This window comes from Thalassophryne amazonica, chromosome 7 (assembly GCF_902500255.1).
Source record: "Thalassophryne amazonica chromosome 7, fThaAma1.1, whole genome shotgun sequence".
NCBI lineage: Eukaryota > Metazoa > Chordata > Actinopteri > Batrachoidiformes > Batrachoididae > Thalassophryne > Thalassophryne amazonica.
Window position 1 is genome coordinate 94,740,714 of NC_047109.1, and position 20,961 is coordinate 94,761,674.

A 20,961-nucleotide genomic window follows, 5' to 3' on the forward strand; every position below is an offset into this window, starting at 1 on the left:
GTGGAAGTACCACTGAAAGCGGCCGTCATCCAGACGCAGCTCCTGCAGCAAATAATTTAACTCCCTGAATTGGGAACGTCTCATGAGGATGTTGTGAACCCAGGGATGGCGCCGCTGGTGACGTTTGTCAGCTTTCCACAACAAATAGAGCACAGCAACTCGCTCTGTGTGATCAAGGTCCGTCATGTTGACTTGACGACGAGCAGAATGGAAGCTCCTCCTATTTGATGATGCATTGGGATGAAGTTTCGCAGCGAAAGCAGAACGACACACCGGACAATGGTGGCGCGTCCATCGTCAGGCGAGAGACGCGAATTTGTGGCGTTGCGTGTCGTGCGGTGTGAACGCGGCATAACATTGCTGCCGTAAGTGGTTCAACGCTGTCTCTTCTTTTGATATTTTACCCTTCAGGGGAACCTTTTATTAATTTTTTCAAGAAAAATTCTTTTTATGCCTCAAATCTTAAAAAGCTCAGTGGCCCTATACCTTTAATGTCCTCCTAGACCACCTCCATCATATACACCGCTGGCTACGCTTGTGTCTCTTACCGTTGAAACATTATTACGACTTCTTTCACCAAAAACCTTCTTGACGGTTTGCAGTGCCATCTAGTGGATATTTTTCTTAACATCTTTGCCAACATAAAGGACATATGGAAGTATGTGGACGATGGATTTACAGATTTACACACATAAACAGCATGTGTGAGGTCGCTGGGATCATTGCTTTTCGATGGCTGTATTGGGGCAGCTGTCCCTGAGGTGGTGGAGCGTGTTGTTCATTTGCAGTGATTTTGCTGACTTGCTTTCTTACTGTGCTTCAGCGTCCTTGAGAAAGATATTGAACTCTCCCATCCTGTACAAGCTAACGTTAGTACAGCTGAATGTAAGGCATAATTTCTGTTGCTTAAGGGTAAAAGAGGAAGGAAAAAAAGCTACAAAGGGCTGCAGTTAACATCTTTTTGGCTGTTTCTTTCATTTTTCACAATAGGAATGACAAATCACAGTCTGGTGTAATTACCACCTGGAAACACACAGAAATGTCAAAGCTACGCACCACTTCGGTTTTGTGTGACAAATTTGGAATGTGAGCTTTCAAATCAAAAATAGTGTTTTCCTTCAAGTTTCTGTTGTATTTATTGTTCTCTTTCAGCGGCTGGCTGCACCTTTGAGGAGGATTCAGATCCCAATCTGTGTGACTTCACCCAGGGGGAGGACGACGACTTTGACTGGCTGCTGTTTCGAACATACAGTTCACCTTATGCCAGCGCTGACCTCCTGTGGGGTAAGTCCTCTGGTCCTCTATCATACACATCTCTAGATAGTCTTCTACTTCAAGCTAAATGGAGCTTGGAGATATAAAATTCAGTTTGTCTCACTGTGCCCTTCAAACTGCAAACACGTGCAAATCAACTGTTGGGTACCCAACAAACACCCGTTACGTCCCATATTTAATGAAGCACCTTCTTTTTTTGTCTTCTTCTCATTTAACCTGCAGATAATTTATGCTAACTAGCTTCACAGGACTAATGGAAACCAGCATTTCCCTGCCATCACCCTCTCTCTTGGTGGTTGCCAAAGGGAGATGGCATGCATAGTTTATAAGGTGCTCCTCCAGCGCTGCATTAACAAACACCTACAGGGAACTGGCAAAGAGTGCTGTTTCAGCTTCTCAGCAGAAATAGTATCTGTGGCAGCTTCTCTGCTGAAGCAACTCAACGGCGGAATCTTGCAATCTAGTTACAACACCAGTTCCAATGAAGTTGGAATGTTGTGTAAAATGTAAATAAAAACTGAATACAATTATTTGCAAATCCTCTTCAACCTATATTCAATTGAATACTCCACAAAGACAAGATATTTAATGTTCAAACTGATAAACTTTATTGTATTTGTGCAAATATTTGCTCATTTTGAAATTGATGTCTGCAACACGTTTCAAAAAAGCTGGGACAGTGGTATGTTTACCACATCACCTTTTCTTCTAACAACACTCAATAAGCATTTGGGAACTGAGGACACTAATTGTTGAAGCTTTGTAGGTGGAATTCTTTCCCCTTCTTGCTTGATGTACGACTTCAGTTGTTCAACACTTCGGGGTCTCTGTTGTCGTATTTTGCTCTTCATAATGCACCACACATTTTCAATGGGCGACAGGTCTGGACTGCAGTCAGGCAAGTCTAGTACCTGTACTCTTTTACTATGAAGCCACGCTGTTGTAACACTGCAGAATGTGGCTTGGCATTGTCTTGCTGAAATAAACAGGGACGTCCCTGAAAAAGACGTTGCTTGGATGGCAGCATGTGTTGCTCCAAAACCTGGATGTACCTTTCAGCGTTGATGGTGCCATCACAGATGTGTAAGTTGCCCATGACATGGGCACTAACACACCCCCATACCATCACAGATGCTGGCTTTTGAACTTTGTGCTGGTAACAATCTGGATGGTCTTTTTCCTCTTGTGTTCAGAGGACACGACGTCCATGATTTCCAAAAACAATTTGAAATGTGGACTCATCAGACCACAGCACACTTTTCCACTTTGCGTCTGTCCATTTCAAATGAGCTCGGGCCCAGAGAAGGTGGCGGCATTTCTGGATGTCAGAATCAGAATCACCTTTATTGTCATTGCACAGCAATCAGCACAACGAAATTTGCTTGTGCAGCCTCAAAACAATGACCACCCTCACACACAACTCACCCACACACATACTTCATACTTCAATAAATATTAAAAAACATCAGGAGATTTGGGGCGGGGCAAGCTCGGAGACAAACATAACTCGTATTGCACTTATCCCACATTGTCATTGTCCCATATTGCACTTATCCCATGCTGCACATGTCACATATTGCATGTATCCCTCTAAAACATCAATTAACATTAAGAATACCCAACTTAATAAAAACCCTTAAATAGCTTAAAAACAGTAATAAATGTACCTAAAAATTAAAAATAGTTAAAAACAAATATTGCTCATGTCCGCCCATGTTTTAATTAGAATAATGCAATTGTTCCAACTGGAGCTTGGGCGTCTGTTCAGTTCTGTAACAGCTCTAGGAAAGAAGCTGTTTTTCAGCCTTGTGGTGTGGGCTTTAAAGGCTCGATAACGCCTGCCGGATGGAAACAAAGAAAAAAGATTGTGTGAGGGGTGTGTTCCGTCCTGCAGAATACTGCTTGCTCGGCGGAGGCAGCGAGTCCTAAAAACATCATCCAATGAGGGCAGAGGGAGACCAATGATCTTTTCTGCTGTTCTTATGACTCGTCTGACAGATTTCTTGTTGTTTTCAGAGCAGTGTGCAAACCATGCTGTAATGCAATAGGTTAAATGTTATTGATGTATGGCTTTCACTTTGTATGGTAGAGTTTTAGCTTGCACTTGTAGATGTAGCGATGAAATGTGTTAACTGACAGTGGTTTTCTGACGCGGTAAGATCCTTTACACAATGATGTCGGTTTTTAATGCAGTGCCGCCTGAGAGATCGAAGGTCACTGGCATTCAATGTTGGTTTTCAGCCTTGCCGCTTACTTGTAGAAAATTCTCCAGATTCTCTGAATCTTCTGATTATATTATGGACTGTAGATGATGGAATCCCTAAATTCTTTGCAATAGAACGTTGAGAAACTTTGCTCTTAAACTGTTGGACTATTTTTTCATGCAGTTGTTCATAAAGTGGTGATCCTTGCCCCATCTTTGCTTGTGAACAGCTGAGCCTTTTGGGGATGCTGCTTTTATACCCAATCATGACACTCACCTGTTTCCAATTAGGTGTTCTTTGAGCATTCATCAACTTTCCCAGTCCTTTGTTGCCCCGTCCCAACTTTTTTGAAATGTGTTGCAGGCATCCATTCCAAAATTAGCAAATATTTGCACAAAAACAGAAAAGTCTTATCAGTTTGAACATTAAATATCTTGTCTTTGTGGTGTATTCAATTGAATATAGGTTGAAGAGAATTTGCAAATCACTGTATTCTGTTTTTATTTACATTTTACATAATGTGCCAACTTCATTGGAATTGGGGTTGTACAATGCAGACCTCCCTCTGGGGCATCCCGTGTATTAGTCATATTGTAACGATAATTAGGCTGATCCAGGACAAAAGCGGACATTTTGTGTATGAGATGCAGCGATGGAAATTATAATTGCACATTTAGTAGCTGCCGCAATATTGCAAGAACACTGGAGTAAAAGACAGGCATATTGATTAATATAAAATTAATATTAAAACAGATTAGAAGGGGACACGACAAGTGGATATAATTACACAGATCAGTTAAAAACCAGTAATGGTGCGCCTGAGGGAATAGTCTTTCACTGTGAAAAATAACATACTTGAATAGCCTTTTTAAATGGTCAGAAACATTCTGTGCGAAAGGAGTTTTATTTTTAGAATTTGCCAGCAGAATGTGTTCCTTTCCCAGGCCTTTTTATCCTATTATAACTACATCAAACTACATAAAATACATAGTGATTAAATATTGCTTCCACAAAACAAATGTCTTGTTCTGGCCTGACTTGCTGTGTTTAACAACCTCAATAAACAATAGCAATTTTACTTTAAAATTTGCTTAAGTGCTAAAAATCATAGATTGATAATTACGGAACCTTTGAAATACATTATTAGGCAAAAGTTTTGACACACTTTCACATCCAGTTGATTGTGAAAATGTGTCCAAAACTTTGACTGGGAGTGTATGTAACAAATTACACTAAGATCAGTAAAGACTAATTATAGTTAACAGTGAAAAAAATGTAAAATATGTTAAGGACTCAACATAATTTTAATGTTTAATCTCTGCTGGCAAATGAGTCATTATTCTAATGTGTCACTGATTTCAGGTTGCTGCTGTGCAGTGTGCTTAACTGCACACCAGGAACAAATCTGGCATTAAGAGCCTTGCTCCTTAATGAGTTTGCTGCTTGATGGGAAACTGAACCAAAGTTCTTCTGGTGAAAAGCCCACCTCTGAGTATAACTAGAATAAAAACTCAGATTTTCAGATTCACAGATTGCATTTCTGTTGGAATATGATGTTTGGATATTTGAATGAATGAATGAATGAAAACTGTTTATTTCGAACATTTGATACAACAACAATTACAAGATAGATCAAGATAGATTGAATGTGCTTTAATGTTGACATAGTGATACAGCAGAAAAACCCAATTGCGGTAAAACCCGCAAAACCCAAACTACCCAGAGCACCTTCACCCACCCACATATATCAAACATGCCCAAGAGGACTTCGGGATCATATTGGCCTCATTAGTCACCAACGGACCCACCAACCCCAGCAGTGAAAGTCAGAGACTTGGTCATACTTGAGGACAAGAGACCAACAATAACAGCATAGCCGTTATGCTTTAACAACTGTTTAACCCTAATATTCAGAACACATGCACCATGGATAGTGCTTGTGTGAAGCACCCTCATCCCAACAGTTTAATCACTTATACGTACACCATCACTCTTTTTTTAAAATATGCCATGTATCTCATCACAGACAGGGCAGAATGGGATAGAACCAATATGTACATGAACTAAATGTAATGCTAATCTCTTAAAGTGCACCCTTCTCACCTCTGCCTCATCAGCATTCGAGTGAGAATCTGCCCGCCAACCTCTCGCCAATTGATGGCAGGCGATGAGGTAATTAATAGTGTCCCTTTGGGTTTAATAAACTGACTGCCAGCATTTACAACAATCCAGAGTGCTCGGCGGAACATGGCTGCACAGGTGGAGTAAGGCAGGTAGCTGATGAGACAACACTCCCTAGCAATCACCCTTGAGGACCAATACACATTTTAACACGTGCATCAGACCCAAAGGAGAAAATTAGCTGATGTACTGCCAGTGTGAGTGATGTCATTATACACGACTAGTAATCTTACATCATTACCTACTGCTTGACATTTTTACTTTGTTATTTAAGGTGGGTCACCTTCTTGCACATCCTGGAATAGGAAATACAGGTTAACCCCGTCAACTCGTGCATCGCGTAAGTTGCGATTCGGCTTTACTCGTAGTGGATTTGTGGACCCCGAAAATTTAGACAACTTTATAAAATAGTTTTTTTTTTTTTTGTGAACTTCATTAACTTCATTAACCCGTGGTACGATAACTCGCGGTTCGATTGTGTGGACTCCAGCGGGGGCTCACCTGTATTTCCCTTTTTTCTAGCGACTTTTAATCCCCTCTGTGTTGACTTCTACCCATGTATCACAATGGGTGGCTGAAGGGGGGGGAGGATAACAAGACTTTATGAGATAAGGCTATTTACATTGGACTGGTATTAACTTTGTGGGGCTGAGAAATTGGCATCGAGGGAAGATTAGTAAACACAGCTGAGATAGCAGCAGCTTGTGGCTCCCAGGAGAAATTAGAGACCACTGTTCCCATGAAAGTGAAAATAGTCTTGAGGTAAAAAAAAAAATGAAAAGACAGAAGAGGATGGAATGCAGGGAGATCTTAAAAGGAATAGCTACTTTTTATCATATTTTCCTTTATTTTGAATTCGATAGGCGATACCGGGTTGCCATCGCTAATCTTCAGATCTTTGTGGATTTTAATGAAGCCGGGTCGGGCTTTCAGGATGCTGACCTCATAAAGAAGAATGTGTCTGCATGTCAAATGTGCCTCATTTGGTGAAAGGCAGATTCATTAGTGTGAAAAGTTATGGGTCTGCTCCAATATCCATTATAGCCTTAAGGGAGAACATCCACTATTAAGGCGCTGGCGGGGCAATGAATCTTGCTTTCATTGTTCATCTTGTTTGGTTGTGTGGTTTGATTATTCTCCTGGGTCTGGTCAAACAGGTCAAATATATGAGATAATGTTCAGATATTTCACACACGACTATAATAACTTTAGAAAACAGAATGTCTCACCTCTATTAATCATCAGTAGAAGACATTATGTTCTTGCCAGTTCATTAGTGACAAATAAACTAATATCTCATTGTTTGGCACCAAACTTCAGAAGCCATTGATGTACTTTGTGGTTGTTTGGCTTCATGTTCAGGTCACTGATGTCAAAATGTATGGGTCCTACAGCGGATATAACTGCACTCATTTGTCCACCTGTGGAAATGCTATTTTAATAATGAGGTGTGGCCAGAAGCAGTGCAGGTGGATTGCTGTCCTGTGAAAGAAGAATGCGATTGCACTATACAACAGCATAAGCCTGATCTTGAAGTCCAGCATTGTTTTTCTACTGTGTAAAAGGTGAATAAGTGGGTTTGTGAAATGCATAGATGCTGCTTATACGCACATGCTTATATATGCATCACCTATAAAAACACTGGATTAAAACTATTAACAAAAATGATATTTTTCAAGTTACTTTGTCATGTGTTTAAGGGCTTTTAATAAATATGTTGAAAAAGAACCACAGACATTTTTCCCATGTCGTGCACTGTGTTCATGCCATCTTTTCAAATTCTAGTTCTAGCTGTGTGTGTGTGGTTTATTTTTTACTCACTCACTCACTCATCATCAAACGCTTATGCCAGTTAAGGGTCGCGGGGGGCTGGAGCCTATACCAGCAGTCATAGGGCGTGAGGTGGGTACAACCTGAAGAGGACGCCAGTCTGTCGCAGAGCCATATTTAGACAAAGAAACAAATTCACACCCGCAGACACACACCTACGGGCAATTTAAAGTTTCCAATCCACCTCACCTGCATGTCTTTGGATGTGAGAGGAAGCCGGAGCACCCAGAGGGAACCCACGCAAACACAGGGAGAATTAAACTCAATTTTAGGCAGCATGCTGACTTAGTGGTTAGCACTGTTGCCTCACAGCAAGAAGGTCATGGGATCGATTCCCACCTGTGGCCTTTCTCTGCGGAGTTTGTGTGTTCTCTCCATGTCATGTGTGTTCCCTCCGGGTGCTTCGGCTCCTTTCCACATCCAGAGACATGCAGCTTAGGTGGATTTGAAACTTTAAATTGTCCCTAGGTGTGCGTGCAGGTGTGAATGTGTTTGTTTGTCTATGTGTGGCCCTGTCACAGACTGGCGTCCTGTCTAGGGTGTACCCCGCCTCACGCCCTATGACAGCTGGGATAGGCTCCAGCCCCCTGTGACCCATAATGCTTGATTTTCAAGTTACCACTAGGGTAGCACATATGCACATGCGCAATAATGTCATATCTATATCCGGTTAGGGGAGCCTACGTGTTTGACACGTTCAGCAACAAATTTCACGCGTGTGGTTGCCGTTTGGAGCTGTGAAAGGTTAAAATTGGTTTTAAAATGTTTGCATTATGATGTTTATTGTACAAAGATAAATGGACTGCATTTATATAGCGCTTTTCCATCTGCATCAGATGCTCAAAGCGCATTACAATTATGCCTCACATTCACCCCGGTGTCAGGGTGCTGCCATACAAGGCACTCAACTACACACCGGGAGCAATAGGGGATTAAATGCCTTGCCCAAGGGCCCGTAGTGATGTTCCAGTCAGGCGGGGATTTGAACCCATGATCTTCTGGACTCAAGCCCAACACCTTAACCACAAGACCATCACCTCCCCTTGATGGTGCCCACTTTCCCACGTGAAAAACATGTAAATTGTGTCCTAACTGTGGCGTTTTGAGGGTGGCATTTGCCTAGCAACAGTGTAAATAAACCTGAAGGTCACACGGTGTCAATGTTAAAAAGTTAAAATCTCACAGACTCAGTGACTGTCATCGATTTTGGGATATTGCAAGTCTGAATTATTCATATTTTGTACATTATTGTTAAATTGAGATAATTCATTAAACATTAAGGTTGTAAAATTGCCAGATCTGTCTCATGACACATTGCGTTGCCAAGCAAGACAAAGGATTCACAGACTGACACACTACATAAATCTGGTCTTCATCAATCATCACAAAACGTAAATCTTAAATGTTGTCTGCATCGACACAAACGCCACTAAAACATTCCTATTCATTCGTCCCAGGTTTACAACAGCAATATCAGTAAAACTAGCCAATGAAACCTTGTGGAATTTGCCTCCAGTTGCCATGTCTCTTGGTGACAGCAGAGATATTGTTATTGTTTTTGAAGATGCCAAACACGCGAGAGAGCGTTCCCTAACCAGAAGTCTTGGTTTCAAGATGGCGGCGCATCTCGAAAATCAAGCATTGGAGAAAGCGGTTGAAGATGAGTGAGTGAGTGAGTAAACTCAATCTGGCGTTTCAGTGCTTGGATTTGACCTTATTAATTTATTGTCAGTATGAGTCACTTTCTGTTCATATGTCTTGTCTCCTCCGGCCCAGGAGGTGAAGGTGACTCTCACTTGCTTCACGCTACAGTATCTGGGGGAAAATGTCAGCCCTGATGGGCCTCAGGTCCTCCATAAGACTTCCATCTTATTTCTACTGGGCCAGTAAAAACATCTATCTCCTCATTTACTATTTTCAGCCTTGGCTTTGAAATTATGATCCAGCATCTTTGGACTCAAGATGCCATGGACACCTGTTCCATAACCACCTGTGCTGTACTTGCAATCTCACACTGCTAATTTGAACCTCTCTCACTGACAACTTACTTGCTTCTGCTTCTGTGGACTCCAGGTGTTTAGTTGTGAGCCTGCTGACTGTCAGTTTTGTTCTTTTTTGGGGGGCTTGGACTCTTTCTGGTTTGTTTCCCTGTTGTCAGTATTGTGTTTTGATCTTATTTGAGTTGTATTGTCTGAAACAGTTTGTCTCCCTTCTTTTGTTGTCACCTTGTGTTTTATTGTTCAGAAAGTTTGTCGCTTGTCACGTCTTCATTGTGAGCTTCATTCTTTTGTGTGTTCCCGGTCTGCAGTCCAAACAAACACCTGAAGACAAACCAAAACAAGTATGTAATTGATACCTTGCGTAACTTATATATATTTGTTAACTGAACTGCTGCTCACTGGACTACAGTTTGCCTTTTTCCTGGATCAGTGCCACCTAAATCAATAAAAGCATTTTTGGGTTTTTCAGCTGAAGTTTTTATTGTTGGCCGGGAGGAGTTCAGTTCATAATAGCTGTCTGTTCAGATTGTCTGATCTGCCATCACCGGTCCAATCAACGCTAACGTCGGCGTCTTTAATTAGTCACAAGGTCTCCAGTGTCACCTGATCTTATTAAGATATTCCTGTATGTTTGGCTCGTTGCAGATGTAAAGATATCAAGCAGCTCGGTTCTCGCTGTAGGATTCGCTTGAAGCAATTATATCGCTGACACATACACACACACACACACACACACACACACACACACACACACACACACACACGTTTTGCGTTTTGTTCTCATGTGGCTGTATCTCTTGACTCTTGCATCAGAAAAGTGATACGTTTGTGTTAACTTAAAATTGCCTTCTTGAATGTCAACTGAATATGAGTTTTCAGAGACTAATTTAAGTGACTGAAGGCTTCGTAGTTTTGTGGAGGTTTCACCGTGCAAAAAAACCTAATAGCACAGTTGGCTGATAAACATTAGATGTGGAGAAACTGACGTTTTAGTCATTACTATAAACTAATAATAAACTGAAATGTGTGGAGAAATACAGCCCAAGTCAGAATTATTGGCACCCCTGAATTTTAAGTGCCGTGTGACATAATTATTGCCACATGACACCAATCAAATGACCAAGATTTGTTTAGGCGTTAAATTAAACTACTAAAATACTCTGATTATGCAAAATTGTTTAATTTGCATTTATTTCTGAACATATTTTAAAATTTAGGGGTGTCAGTACAGTAATTCTAACCATTACTGTATTTATTTATTTTTGTTTCTTAACTTCCATCAATCTGCAAATATTTCTTGTTTCTATACAGTTCTGCCAGTGATAGTACTCTTAGTACAGGCCCTGCATTTGAGTATTTACAGCATGTCGGATTGCAGCAGGCTCCAGAATCAGTGGATTGATTGATCTGTGAGTTTAGATAATAAATTCCTACATCATTATTCTGCAGATATGCAGAATGGACTCAAAGGATGGAAGCTCAAGTTTAAGGTAGTCGAACATGAAGGAAACTTTTTTTTTTACATTGTGTAATATCTGAGCCCAGTCAGGTGGTGTGACAGTATCCTCCAAGTAATCACCTTTTATGGAATTTATTTGCACTCTAAAATACACAGTTCCTCATCTGTACCTCAAGTGTCCTCTGCCATGATGGCTTTGGAGCACAATGTCAAATCTTGTGGATTTTAACATTGGTCTCCTCTGATCTCTGTCCAGCCTCAGTCTCAAACCATCAGCTGAACCTGAGCTTCTGGGATGGTGACACAGGCTGGACTTTTGCATCACAAAATGGACTTTTCTGTCTGAAGCCAATGCTCAGTGCTTTACCCACCTGTGCCATTGTGCTACTATGCAAGGCACTCAACTGCACAATAGGAACACCTTGGAGTTTAATGGCACCTTGACACTTGCACAAATTTGATCCCTGCACCGCTGTGCAATTTGTCGTGCCAACGTGTCCCACTTGATGTCACGCTATATAAAATAATCATTTCGTAGTCGATGACGCATTTGCTCTCAGAACTTGGCTGATGAAACCATTCTCTCATCACCACAATCAGAGAGAAATGATCTATAGCTGTTGTCTCGTGTGCGTTGTGTGGTGGAGAATGCATTTGGAATCTTGTCTTAAAGATAATTATTGAAAATATATATATTGTAATGGATTGGTAAAACAGTGGCATTTTCATTCCTTCTTATGAGTTAGATCATGTACCTGTAAAGTTATGTTTATTATAGATGTAACAGCTTGTTCAGATGCCCTGCGCGCAATGACACACGGTGACACGACGTGTTTTCGAATAGGCTGCGCAATGTTCACGACTAGTTCATGAAATTAATGCGTGCCAGATGTTTTGAACATTTCAGAATTTTCTTTGTGCACTGGCATGCAGCCGCGCACAGTTTACGCACAGCTTACGCACAGTTTACAACAGGCCAGTGCTGGGATCAAATTCACGCAAGTGTCAAGGTGCCTTAAGGAGCTTGCTAAATAGGCCTGAGTGATTTCCAGTCTGACATGTATATGAACTGAGATGGATGAGAGAGAGAGAGAGAGAGAGAGAGAGAGATAGCATGATTTACAAGTAGAAATTTTATGACTGTGGTGACAACAGCAAGGCGAGAGTTGATTTAGTGCGAGCAATCACACACCCTATAACTACTGAACAACGGCACCCACGTGTGTGTGTGTGGATGTCCTGTGTGAGAGTACGTATGTGAAGTGCTGTCGCCCATGCGGTATGTGTGATTGCCTGTGTGGTCAGTCTGTTGTGTGGGAGGTGTGTGGGAACGTGCGATTCCTTTCTGTGCATTTCTGTCCTTGGGTGTGCATGTTCTTGGGGTGTCTGCGAGTGTGTGAATAAGCATTCCTTCACGGTCTTGTCCTCCGTTCTCCTGCCGTGTACAGTTGCCACAGTCGAGCCTATCAGCTGTGTGTGGCCCTGTCTTGTCTTTCGGGTCCTTAGGGTTTGTTATGTTTCACCCCAGAAGAGTTCTATTTTCTGTGTCCAGGGTTATGGTTGTATTGTCGTGAAATGTTTACCTATTTGTTCCTTTGAAAGCACTCGATGTCAGGGTAATGCCTAGCAGTGGGGCGCTGTGGTTTGACAGCTGTCCACAGCGAGGGCTCTGCCTCTCGTGCACTCAGTTGGGTCTCACCTTTGTGTTTCATGTCATTTATTTGTCTCAGAGAATTTATTGTATTTCTGTTGTTCTCCACTGTGCCATTGTGTTGGTTTAATGTTTCACTTTGTTCATCTGCATGTTCTCTTTGTGCATTTTGTGATCATGGTTTTGTTTTTCTGTGATGTTACTTTGTATTCATTCTGTCTTTCAAATGCTTGTGTTCATCCTCCCTCAGATTGTTCACACCTGTCCCTCGTTAGTTCTGTATTTTAGTCACAGCAGGTCACTCCCTCCCTATGGGTCATTTAGTGCTAATCTTGTCAATTTTGTTTCTGTCTTGTCATTATTGTTATCTCCAATCATGCACCTTGTGCTCCCCTTTGTCATTCATGCTTTCATCAGCTCCAGACTTGATTATTGTAATGCACTTTATTCGGGCATTAATCAGTCGTCTCTTGCATGTCTCCAATTGGTGCAGAATGCTGCTGCTCCTCTTTTAACAAACACTTTTAGACGTGAGCATATTACGCCCGTCCTGTACTCACTCCACTGGCTTCCAGTTCATTTTAGAATTGATTTTAAAATTTTAATGTTTGTTTTTAAAGCTATTTATGGCCTTGCACCTCCCTACTTGTCTGAAATTTTAACTTTGCGCACCTACAGTAGGACATTAAGGGCGTCTGGCCAGCTTTACTTAGATGTTCCGAGGTCATGATATAAAAGCTGGGGTGATCATGCTTTCGCGGTAGCTGGCCCGAGACTGTGGAACGAGCTACCTCTTGAGTTACGTACTATTCCTGACCTAGCACTTTTTAAATCTAAGTTAAAGACTTATTTATTTAAACTGGCTTTTAACACTTAGTGGGGAGGTGACATGTTCTGTTATTTTTATGTTCTTTTTTATGTGTTGTTTTAAAAATTTTATTTAATATGTGTTTTATTTTTGTAAATTTGTGTTTTTAATGTTAAGCACTTTGGACACCAGTCGGTGCTGTAAAGCGCTTTATAAATAAATGTTGATTGATTGATTGTTGATTTGTCTGTAAATGATTGTTGTCTCTTTTTGGACAATTGCTTTTCTTTGTGGTTTTTCACTCTGCCAGTGAGTTTTTGGGATTTGTCACTTGGTAGTGCTTTTTGTCACCTTCTCAATAGACACTGATCATATTTTTGAGATTTGGAACATTGGAGTTGTTGTCATATCACTGCTACCTTTGGGAATAAATACCTCTTAAATACCTCTGTTTTTGCACTTACCTTTCGTGTCTTGTTTACCTGCATCTTGGGGTCCAAGCTTGCGCTCTGTGGTGCTAACTGTAACAGTTAAATATTAATTTCAAGTTTATTTTTTATGCAAGGTGGCACAGAACCCAAACTTTCTAGTCTGGTGTAGGATGAGGCTCAAGCTGGATTGCAAACCCCAGTCTGAATGTGGCCTAGTAGGATGAGACAGATTTGAAAAACAAATCTGAACACTATCTGGCTAGAATACAATTCGGATTGAATCTGCTTTAAACTGGATTGCAAATTCCTGTGTGAACAGGGTCTTAGATTGCTTCTCCTGTAATGTATTAGTATTGTTAAACGCCTCTGTCCAGGGACCTCATGACTCCATAATGTCATCGCAGGTGACACGTTCACGCCATACAAATACACTTATGATGACTCTGTCCAGGACGTCATTGAAAGCATGAATCTTAGTCTTGAATAAGGTCAAACACAAACTCAAAACACTTGAACTCCTCACTCAGCTTCTCAACTGCTGCAATCAGGCCATACATTGATTTAGATCACGAAAGGTTTGTTCATCAATAAAGGCACCTAAGCCACTCCAGTCCACAGCCCAACCCAACTCTCATGCATGTAATAAACAGAGATGGATCCTGAACACTTCTCTGATGAACACCAGAATTCAGAATTTGTCACACTGCAAAAAAAGTCACTTATCGGTATGTTTTCATTTGTATTTCATTTCTGTTTATGACAATGATAAATATTATTGATTATCCCAGGGGTCATATGCATTAATAAACCACACCAATTTGTGGCTTTGGCAGTTGTGTTGGCTTGTGGAGGAAATTCATTGTAGCTGTTGATGTTGGAGGTGTTTATTTTGCTGTCAATTGCCAGACTTATTGACTATGTTTACATGCAGCCAATAACCCTTTCATAACCGGAATATTAGCAATAACCCGGTTGCACATGGCTATGTAAACACCCGCAAAAACTTGAATATGCTCATATTCCGGTTTTTAAAAACCTGAATATGACCGCTGGGTTACTCCTTTTCTAACCCGAATATCAGGTCATATAAACACGCATCGGGATATCCCCATAGAAAGGAACGTTATTTTGTGTTCTGCGCATGTCCTATCCGCAAGGAATCTTGGTCATTTGAGTATGGCAAGTACTTGTATGTGGCGCGTGCAACCCACCGGAAACCACAGAAGCAGAGGTAAACAAGTATGGCAAAATCCAGACGTGGCAGCACAGCACCACATTTTTGGAGTGAGGAGGAAACTGAATGCTTCATTAGTATCGTGAAAGACATGAATATAATGTCTTTTATTGACGGTAGAAAGAGGAAGAAGAAACGGAAATCACGCATATTTGTGTCATGACGTTCTCCGTGCGTCGCTGTTTAGATGGGGATATTCCATATGATACCAGTGACCATGTATTCAGGAGTAACTCTTTCTGCTTAAGCATGTAAACGGGTTATTCCTATGAGTCAGAAACTGGAATATTGACCTTAACCCGAATATTAACGGCATGTAAACGTAATCATTGTTTTCCTTTCCAAACAGAAATGTTTGCTGTTGAAGTGCTTGATCTTTTTCATATAGAGGAGGCTGATCAAGCAAAACTTTTATTAGTGATTTTTGTTAAAAATCAGGACCCCTTTAAAACAGGAAAATTCTATTTGTATTCATGGCGGTCACATTTCAACCAAACGGAAGGTGATTTGAATTCTTGCAGATAGATTTACCCGAAATCTTCACTTATTTGTATGTTTGGTTTCACGGCTGACTGACTGCTTCATCTGTTTTTTGTAAAAGTCCAAACTGCCATCAGTTGTTTGTGGAATAAAAACGCAGATTTTGTCTGTTCCAGTTAAGTGTTCCATTTTGGGAAAATGCTGTGAGTGGAGAGAGGCAGTAAATATATTGAGGCTGAAGTCAAGGCTGAGTAAATCTTAAGAAAAGGCCATGTAAGGATTTATGGAAATGCATGGTGTCGATGCCTTCAAGGCAAAACCGTGGAAAGATAAATTAAATAAGAGATGAGATAAAGCGATGGTATGTTGTTTATTCTTTGGGCAGTAATGCATCTTTTTGTTTGTGAAAAGAGAGACATTTTTATATCTTGTTTCCAGAGAGGAATCTTTATCTTGCTTTGTCTGCAGAGGACTGCTGTTGCCTTAAACATGGTGTCTGTGTTGTACCATAGAGCGATCTGTAGGGTTTTTTTCTTTCTGAAAAACCTGCCACCATCTGATTGTTTTAATTAACGTACCTTCAGCCAGACAGGAAACAAGTAATTACATATATTAGCAGCTGTGCTGTTTGTTTGGACAGAAATCCTGCAGCCATCCATGGCACCGCTGCCTCACGAGGATAACTGCCTACAATTCATAATGCCCCCCAAAACAAACAAACAAAAAAGAACATCCTGTACCACTTATTAATCAGCAAGTCACCTTTAAAGGTGCAGCCCCTTTTGATTTTTACCAGAGGCCATCAAATATGGCCATCAGGTTTTGTGACGGCTCTTCTTCCGTCCGTCTATCTGTCCGTCCATCTGTGTTCAGCATAAGTCCATTACTGCCAGAGTCTTCAAATTCACAGGGAACATTCTTGGGACACAGACTTTGGAGATGGTTAACCCTGACCAATTTTAAGATGTATTTTAAGAGGTTAAATGTCACATTCAGTTCCTATTTTTATGGTATGATCTTGCGGTCATTAGCATGGTGACGTCACTTCCTGGTGTCGCTAGCTGCTAACTTTGCTTAACTTTTTTGGCTAGAAATGACACCTTTCTCATATATTATGTAAAAGCTAGCAAGAAATAAACACTTGTAAAACTGAAAATGCTGTTTGTGTAACCTGATAACACCTCTGGAAGGATTTACAAAACATTTAGCAGACATTAGCAAAGTGACGTCACTTCCTGGTGTTGCCAGCTGTTAACTTCACTTCACTGTAAAAAAAAAACATAGTTGAGAATACTTCAGATTTGCAGGCAACAGTCTGCACTAAGACTTTTATGTTGTGTCGATGATGAACTATATACTATACCATATATTTCATCATCAGCACAACATAAGTCTTAGTACAGACTGTTGCCTGCAAATTTTAAGTATTCTTAACTATTTTTTACAGTGTAGAAATAACACCTTTCTCATATATTTTGTAAAAGCTAGTGAGAAATAAACACTTCTAAAACTGAAAATGCTGTTTTTGTAACCTGATAACACCTCTGGAAGGATTTACAAACACTTAGCAGACATTAGCAAAGCGACGTCACTTCCTGGTGTTGTCAGCTGTTAACTTCACTTCATGTTTTGCTAGAAATAACACCTTTCTCATATATTATGTAAAAGCTAGCGAGAAATAAACACTTCTAAAACTGAAAATGCTGTTTTTGTAACCTGGTAACACCTCTGGAAGGATTTACAAAACATTTAACAGACATTAGCATAGAGACGTCACTTCCTGGTGTTGCCAGCTGGTAATTTCACTTCCGTTTTTGACTAGAAATAACACCTTTCTCATATATTATGTAAAAGCTAGCGAGAAACACTTCTAAAAATGAAACCACTGTTTTTGGAACCTATTAACACCTCTGGACTGATTTATAAGACATTTTCTGGATATCAGTGTGTATGCTAACCTCCGCTCACTCAAAGCTAACTTCCCATGAAGTTAAATTTGTGTCATTAATACCTGTAGATGTATAAAGGGTGAGCGACAAATTTTTCTTGATTTGCTCAACTTACACCCTTGCCAAAAGCTCATGTATATACACACACACACACACACACACACACACACGCCAGGCCTCCTGCAGACGCTGTTAAAAAGTAAATATCGTTTTTGATTGATTGATTGATAGAGGGGCTTTATTGAAGATGTACAAATTGTACATAAGACAATAAGATCTTTATGTCAATGTCAATTTTATTTATATAGCACATTTACAACAGCAGCTGTCCAAAGTGCTTCACAGTAAAAACAATATCCAAAGCCATACTACAAAAAAACAGAGCATTAAAATTCCAAAATATACAAAGACACATAAGACCAGACACACACAGCTTAAATTGTATTAAAAGCCAAAGCATAAAAATGAGTCTTAAGAACAGATTTAAAAGACTCTAGAGATGGAGCAGCTCTAATATGCAAAGGCAAACTGTTCCAAAGTTTAGGCGCAGCCACCGAAAAAGCCCGATCACCTCAAGTTTTTAATCGAGATCTGGGCACATTTAATAAAAGCTGGCTTTCTGACCTCACTGATCTGACTGGAACATAAGGAGTCAAAACCTCAGAGAGGTATCTGGGAGCCAAACCATTTAAACACTTGAACACAAGCAGCAGGATTTTAAAATCAATCCTAAATGTGACTGGGAGCCAATGGAGCGAGGCTAACACGGGTGATGTGCTCTCGCTTCTTTGTTCCTGTAAGCAGTCGTGCAGCAGCGTTCTGGACCTGCTGCAGACGCTTTAGAGACGACTGGTCCAGTCCACAATAGAGTGAGTTACAATAATCAAGACGAGATGTTATAAACAAATGAATAACTTGCTCAAAATCACACACTGGGAGGTAAGCCTTCACTTTTCTCAAGATTCTGAGTTGGAAGAAACTGGCCTTTACCACAGAATTAATTTGCTTGTCCATTTTAAAGGAGCTGTCAAAAATGACCCCCAGATTTCTGACAGAATTATGCACATAGGAAGACAAAGGACCAAGCACATCATATGAACCAGATGACCATGCCAAAACCAACTATTTCAGTCTTATTCTCATTGAGAATTAGAAGGTTTTGGGCCAACCAAGTTTTCACTTCTTGCAGACAATTTACCAAGATAGTAAGAGAATTTTATGGGAGCTTAAGTGGCAGATAGATTTGCAGGTCATCAGCATAAAAATGAAAGGCCAAGTTGTATTTTCTGAATATGGTGCCAAGTGGCAGCATATACAGTGAAAAAAGGGCGGGACCAAAAACAGAGCCCTGTGGAACACCATAATTTAAGGGTGCTGAGCTGGACTGGTGTGGCCCAAGGTGCACAGAGAAACTACGGTCTCTAAGATAAGATCTGAACCACTCCAGTGCTGTCCCTTTAAAACCTGCATAATGCTCCAGACGGGACAGTAAAATACAGTGATCAACCGTGTCAAAGGCTGCTGTCAAATCCAGCAAAACTAAAATCCCAGAGCAACCAGAGTCAACAATTAAAAGGAGATCATTAAAAACTTTCAACAGTGCTGTTTCAGTACTACGAAGTGATTTGAAGCCAGACTGAAATTTTTCAAAAATGCCATTAGTATCCAAATGAGACTGAAACTGATCATAGACAATTTTCTCAAGGATTTTAGCTAAAAATAGCAACTTTGAAACAGGCCTATAATTGGCAAGAATATTAGGATCCAAGGTAGGCTTTTTGAGGAGAGGCTGAACTACAGCATGTTTTTAAAACTCCTGGAACACAATCAGATAAAAGAGAAACATTCATAACATTTAAAATGTATGGCCCAAGGACAGAAATAACACTTTTTAAAAATCGTGCAGGAACAGAATCAAAAAGACAATTGGAAGGTCTTAATTGCTGAACCACTTTGAGCAATTCAGTTAAAGATAGAGGCTGAAACTCAACAAAGGCCAAAGTGCACTCAGTGTTTAAATTAAAGTCATTAGAGTGAGACACTGAAATCGAAGCCCTGATTTGTGACACTTTCTCAACAAAAAATGACAAAAAAACTGTCACACAGTGAGTCAGACAACACAAGACCAGATTTAGATTCTGGGTTAATCAGACGATTCAGTACATTAAAAAGGACCTGAGGCCTGTGAGTGTTATTTGCAATAAAATTTGACACAAACTGGGCTTTTGCTGACTTAACAGCTTCCTGGTAATCCGCAAGACAGTCTCGAAATATTCCCAGAGAAACATGCAAATGGTCCTTCTTCCATTTACAGTTTATAATTAATTAAACAACTGCAAATTATAAAGAACACAATGCTCATATGACCATATTAGTTATTTTAGCATTATGTTATATATGTAACCCTTTAAGTCATGTTAAGCATTTTCTTCTGCACCAGTATCATTTTTCTGCTTAGTATTAAAGGATTTCCAACCATATATCAGCAGTACGGTCAACATTTACATTGTATGCAAACAGTTCAGGATTGTTGTGCATGTGGATTAAAATGCACCAGCAAAACACCATGTCACACTTTCTGTGGTGACATTATAGATGACGCAGGGAGCTTTTACAACATTCAGACAGCAGACTTTGTAAGAGTCAGCATCATGGAGTCAAAAGAAATGAGGTCGACCTTCAGTTGCAACTGAAAGTGACAAAACATTATAAAATTGAAGGAGACAGCAACTGACACAGCTAGTAAACATAGGCAACCACAGTGATCCCTTTGGGAAAAACTCAGGATAAAATCTGTACATATTTCACATGAATGTTTTGCTGGATGTCTACTGGACAAGGAAGACCAACACTCACACAGGTCTACTGGGTCAGTTGCCAATACTGATGTTTATAGTTACAATGTTTTTACTCGATTTTCCACATCAGTCAATGCATTCAATTATGTTGGCCACCAGGCCAACAAGAACCCCACCACGCCAGACTTTATATTTTTTTTTCCGAAATATTGACAATTATTATTTAATCGGGATGTCAGTCATTTCTTAGTTCGTAAATAATGAGCTCATAAGTTGACTTTAGTTTTTGTGTTTCTGAGTACCTAATTTTGCAGTGTGCCACAGAAATAAATATACTTTACAGTAACTTGATCTCAATAGAAGTAAATTTAGTCAGTTTTCTGTAAAATCTGGGAGACTACATCTTTAAAGCATCTCAGAAAAAAACATCACTCAGTCCACCCATGCATTAGGCAAAAGAACAACTAAATTTCTCAGTTCAGCAAACATCAGTTTGCTTTGTACATATTTATTGAGGTAAGTGAGCAATTATTAATGGGGCCGATAGCCATTGTGCCACTGAACCCAGCTGGTGAACCGGGGTCTCCAGGAGGTGTGTCTCTGTAAACAAACAAATGTGCATGCAAACACGTACGCACTCATGCATATGGACATAGACACC

The 20,961-nt window shown here is 40.3% G+C and overlaps 1 protein-coding gene across 2 annotated transcripts in view; it reads left to right on the forward strand.

Moving 5' to 3' along the window:
- ptprub (protein tyrosine phosphatase receptor type Ub) overlaps positions 1-20,961 on the forward strand; it is a 700,336-nt gene that overhangs the window by 194,559 nt on the left and 484,816 nt on the right. For both annotated transcript variants that reach the window (XM_034175133.1, XM_034175134.1), the window contains exon 2: positions 1,153-1,284. In XM_034175133.1, the coding sequence (XP_034031024.1) occupies positions 1,153-1,284 (132 nt within the window). The remainder of the gene's footprint in view (positions 1-1,152; positions 1,285-20,961) is intronic.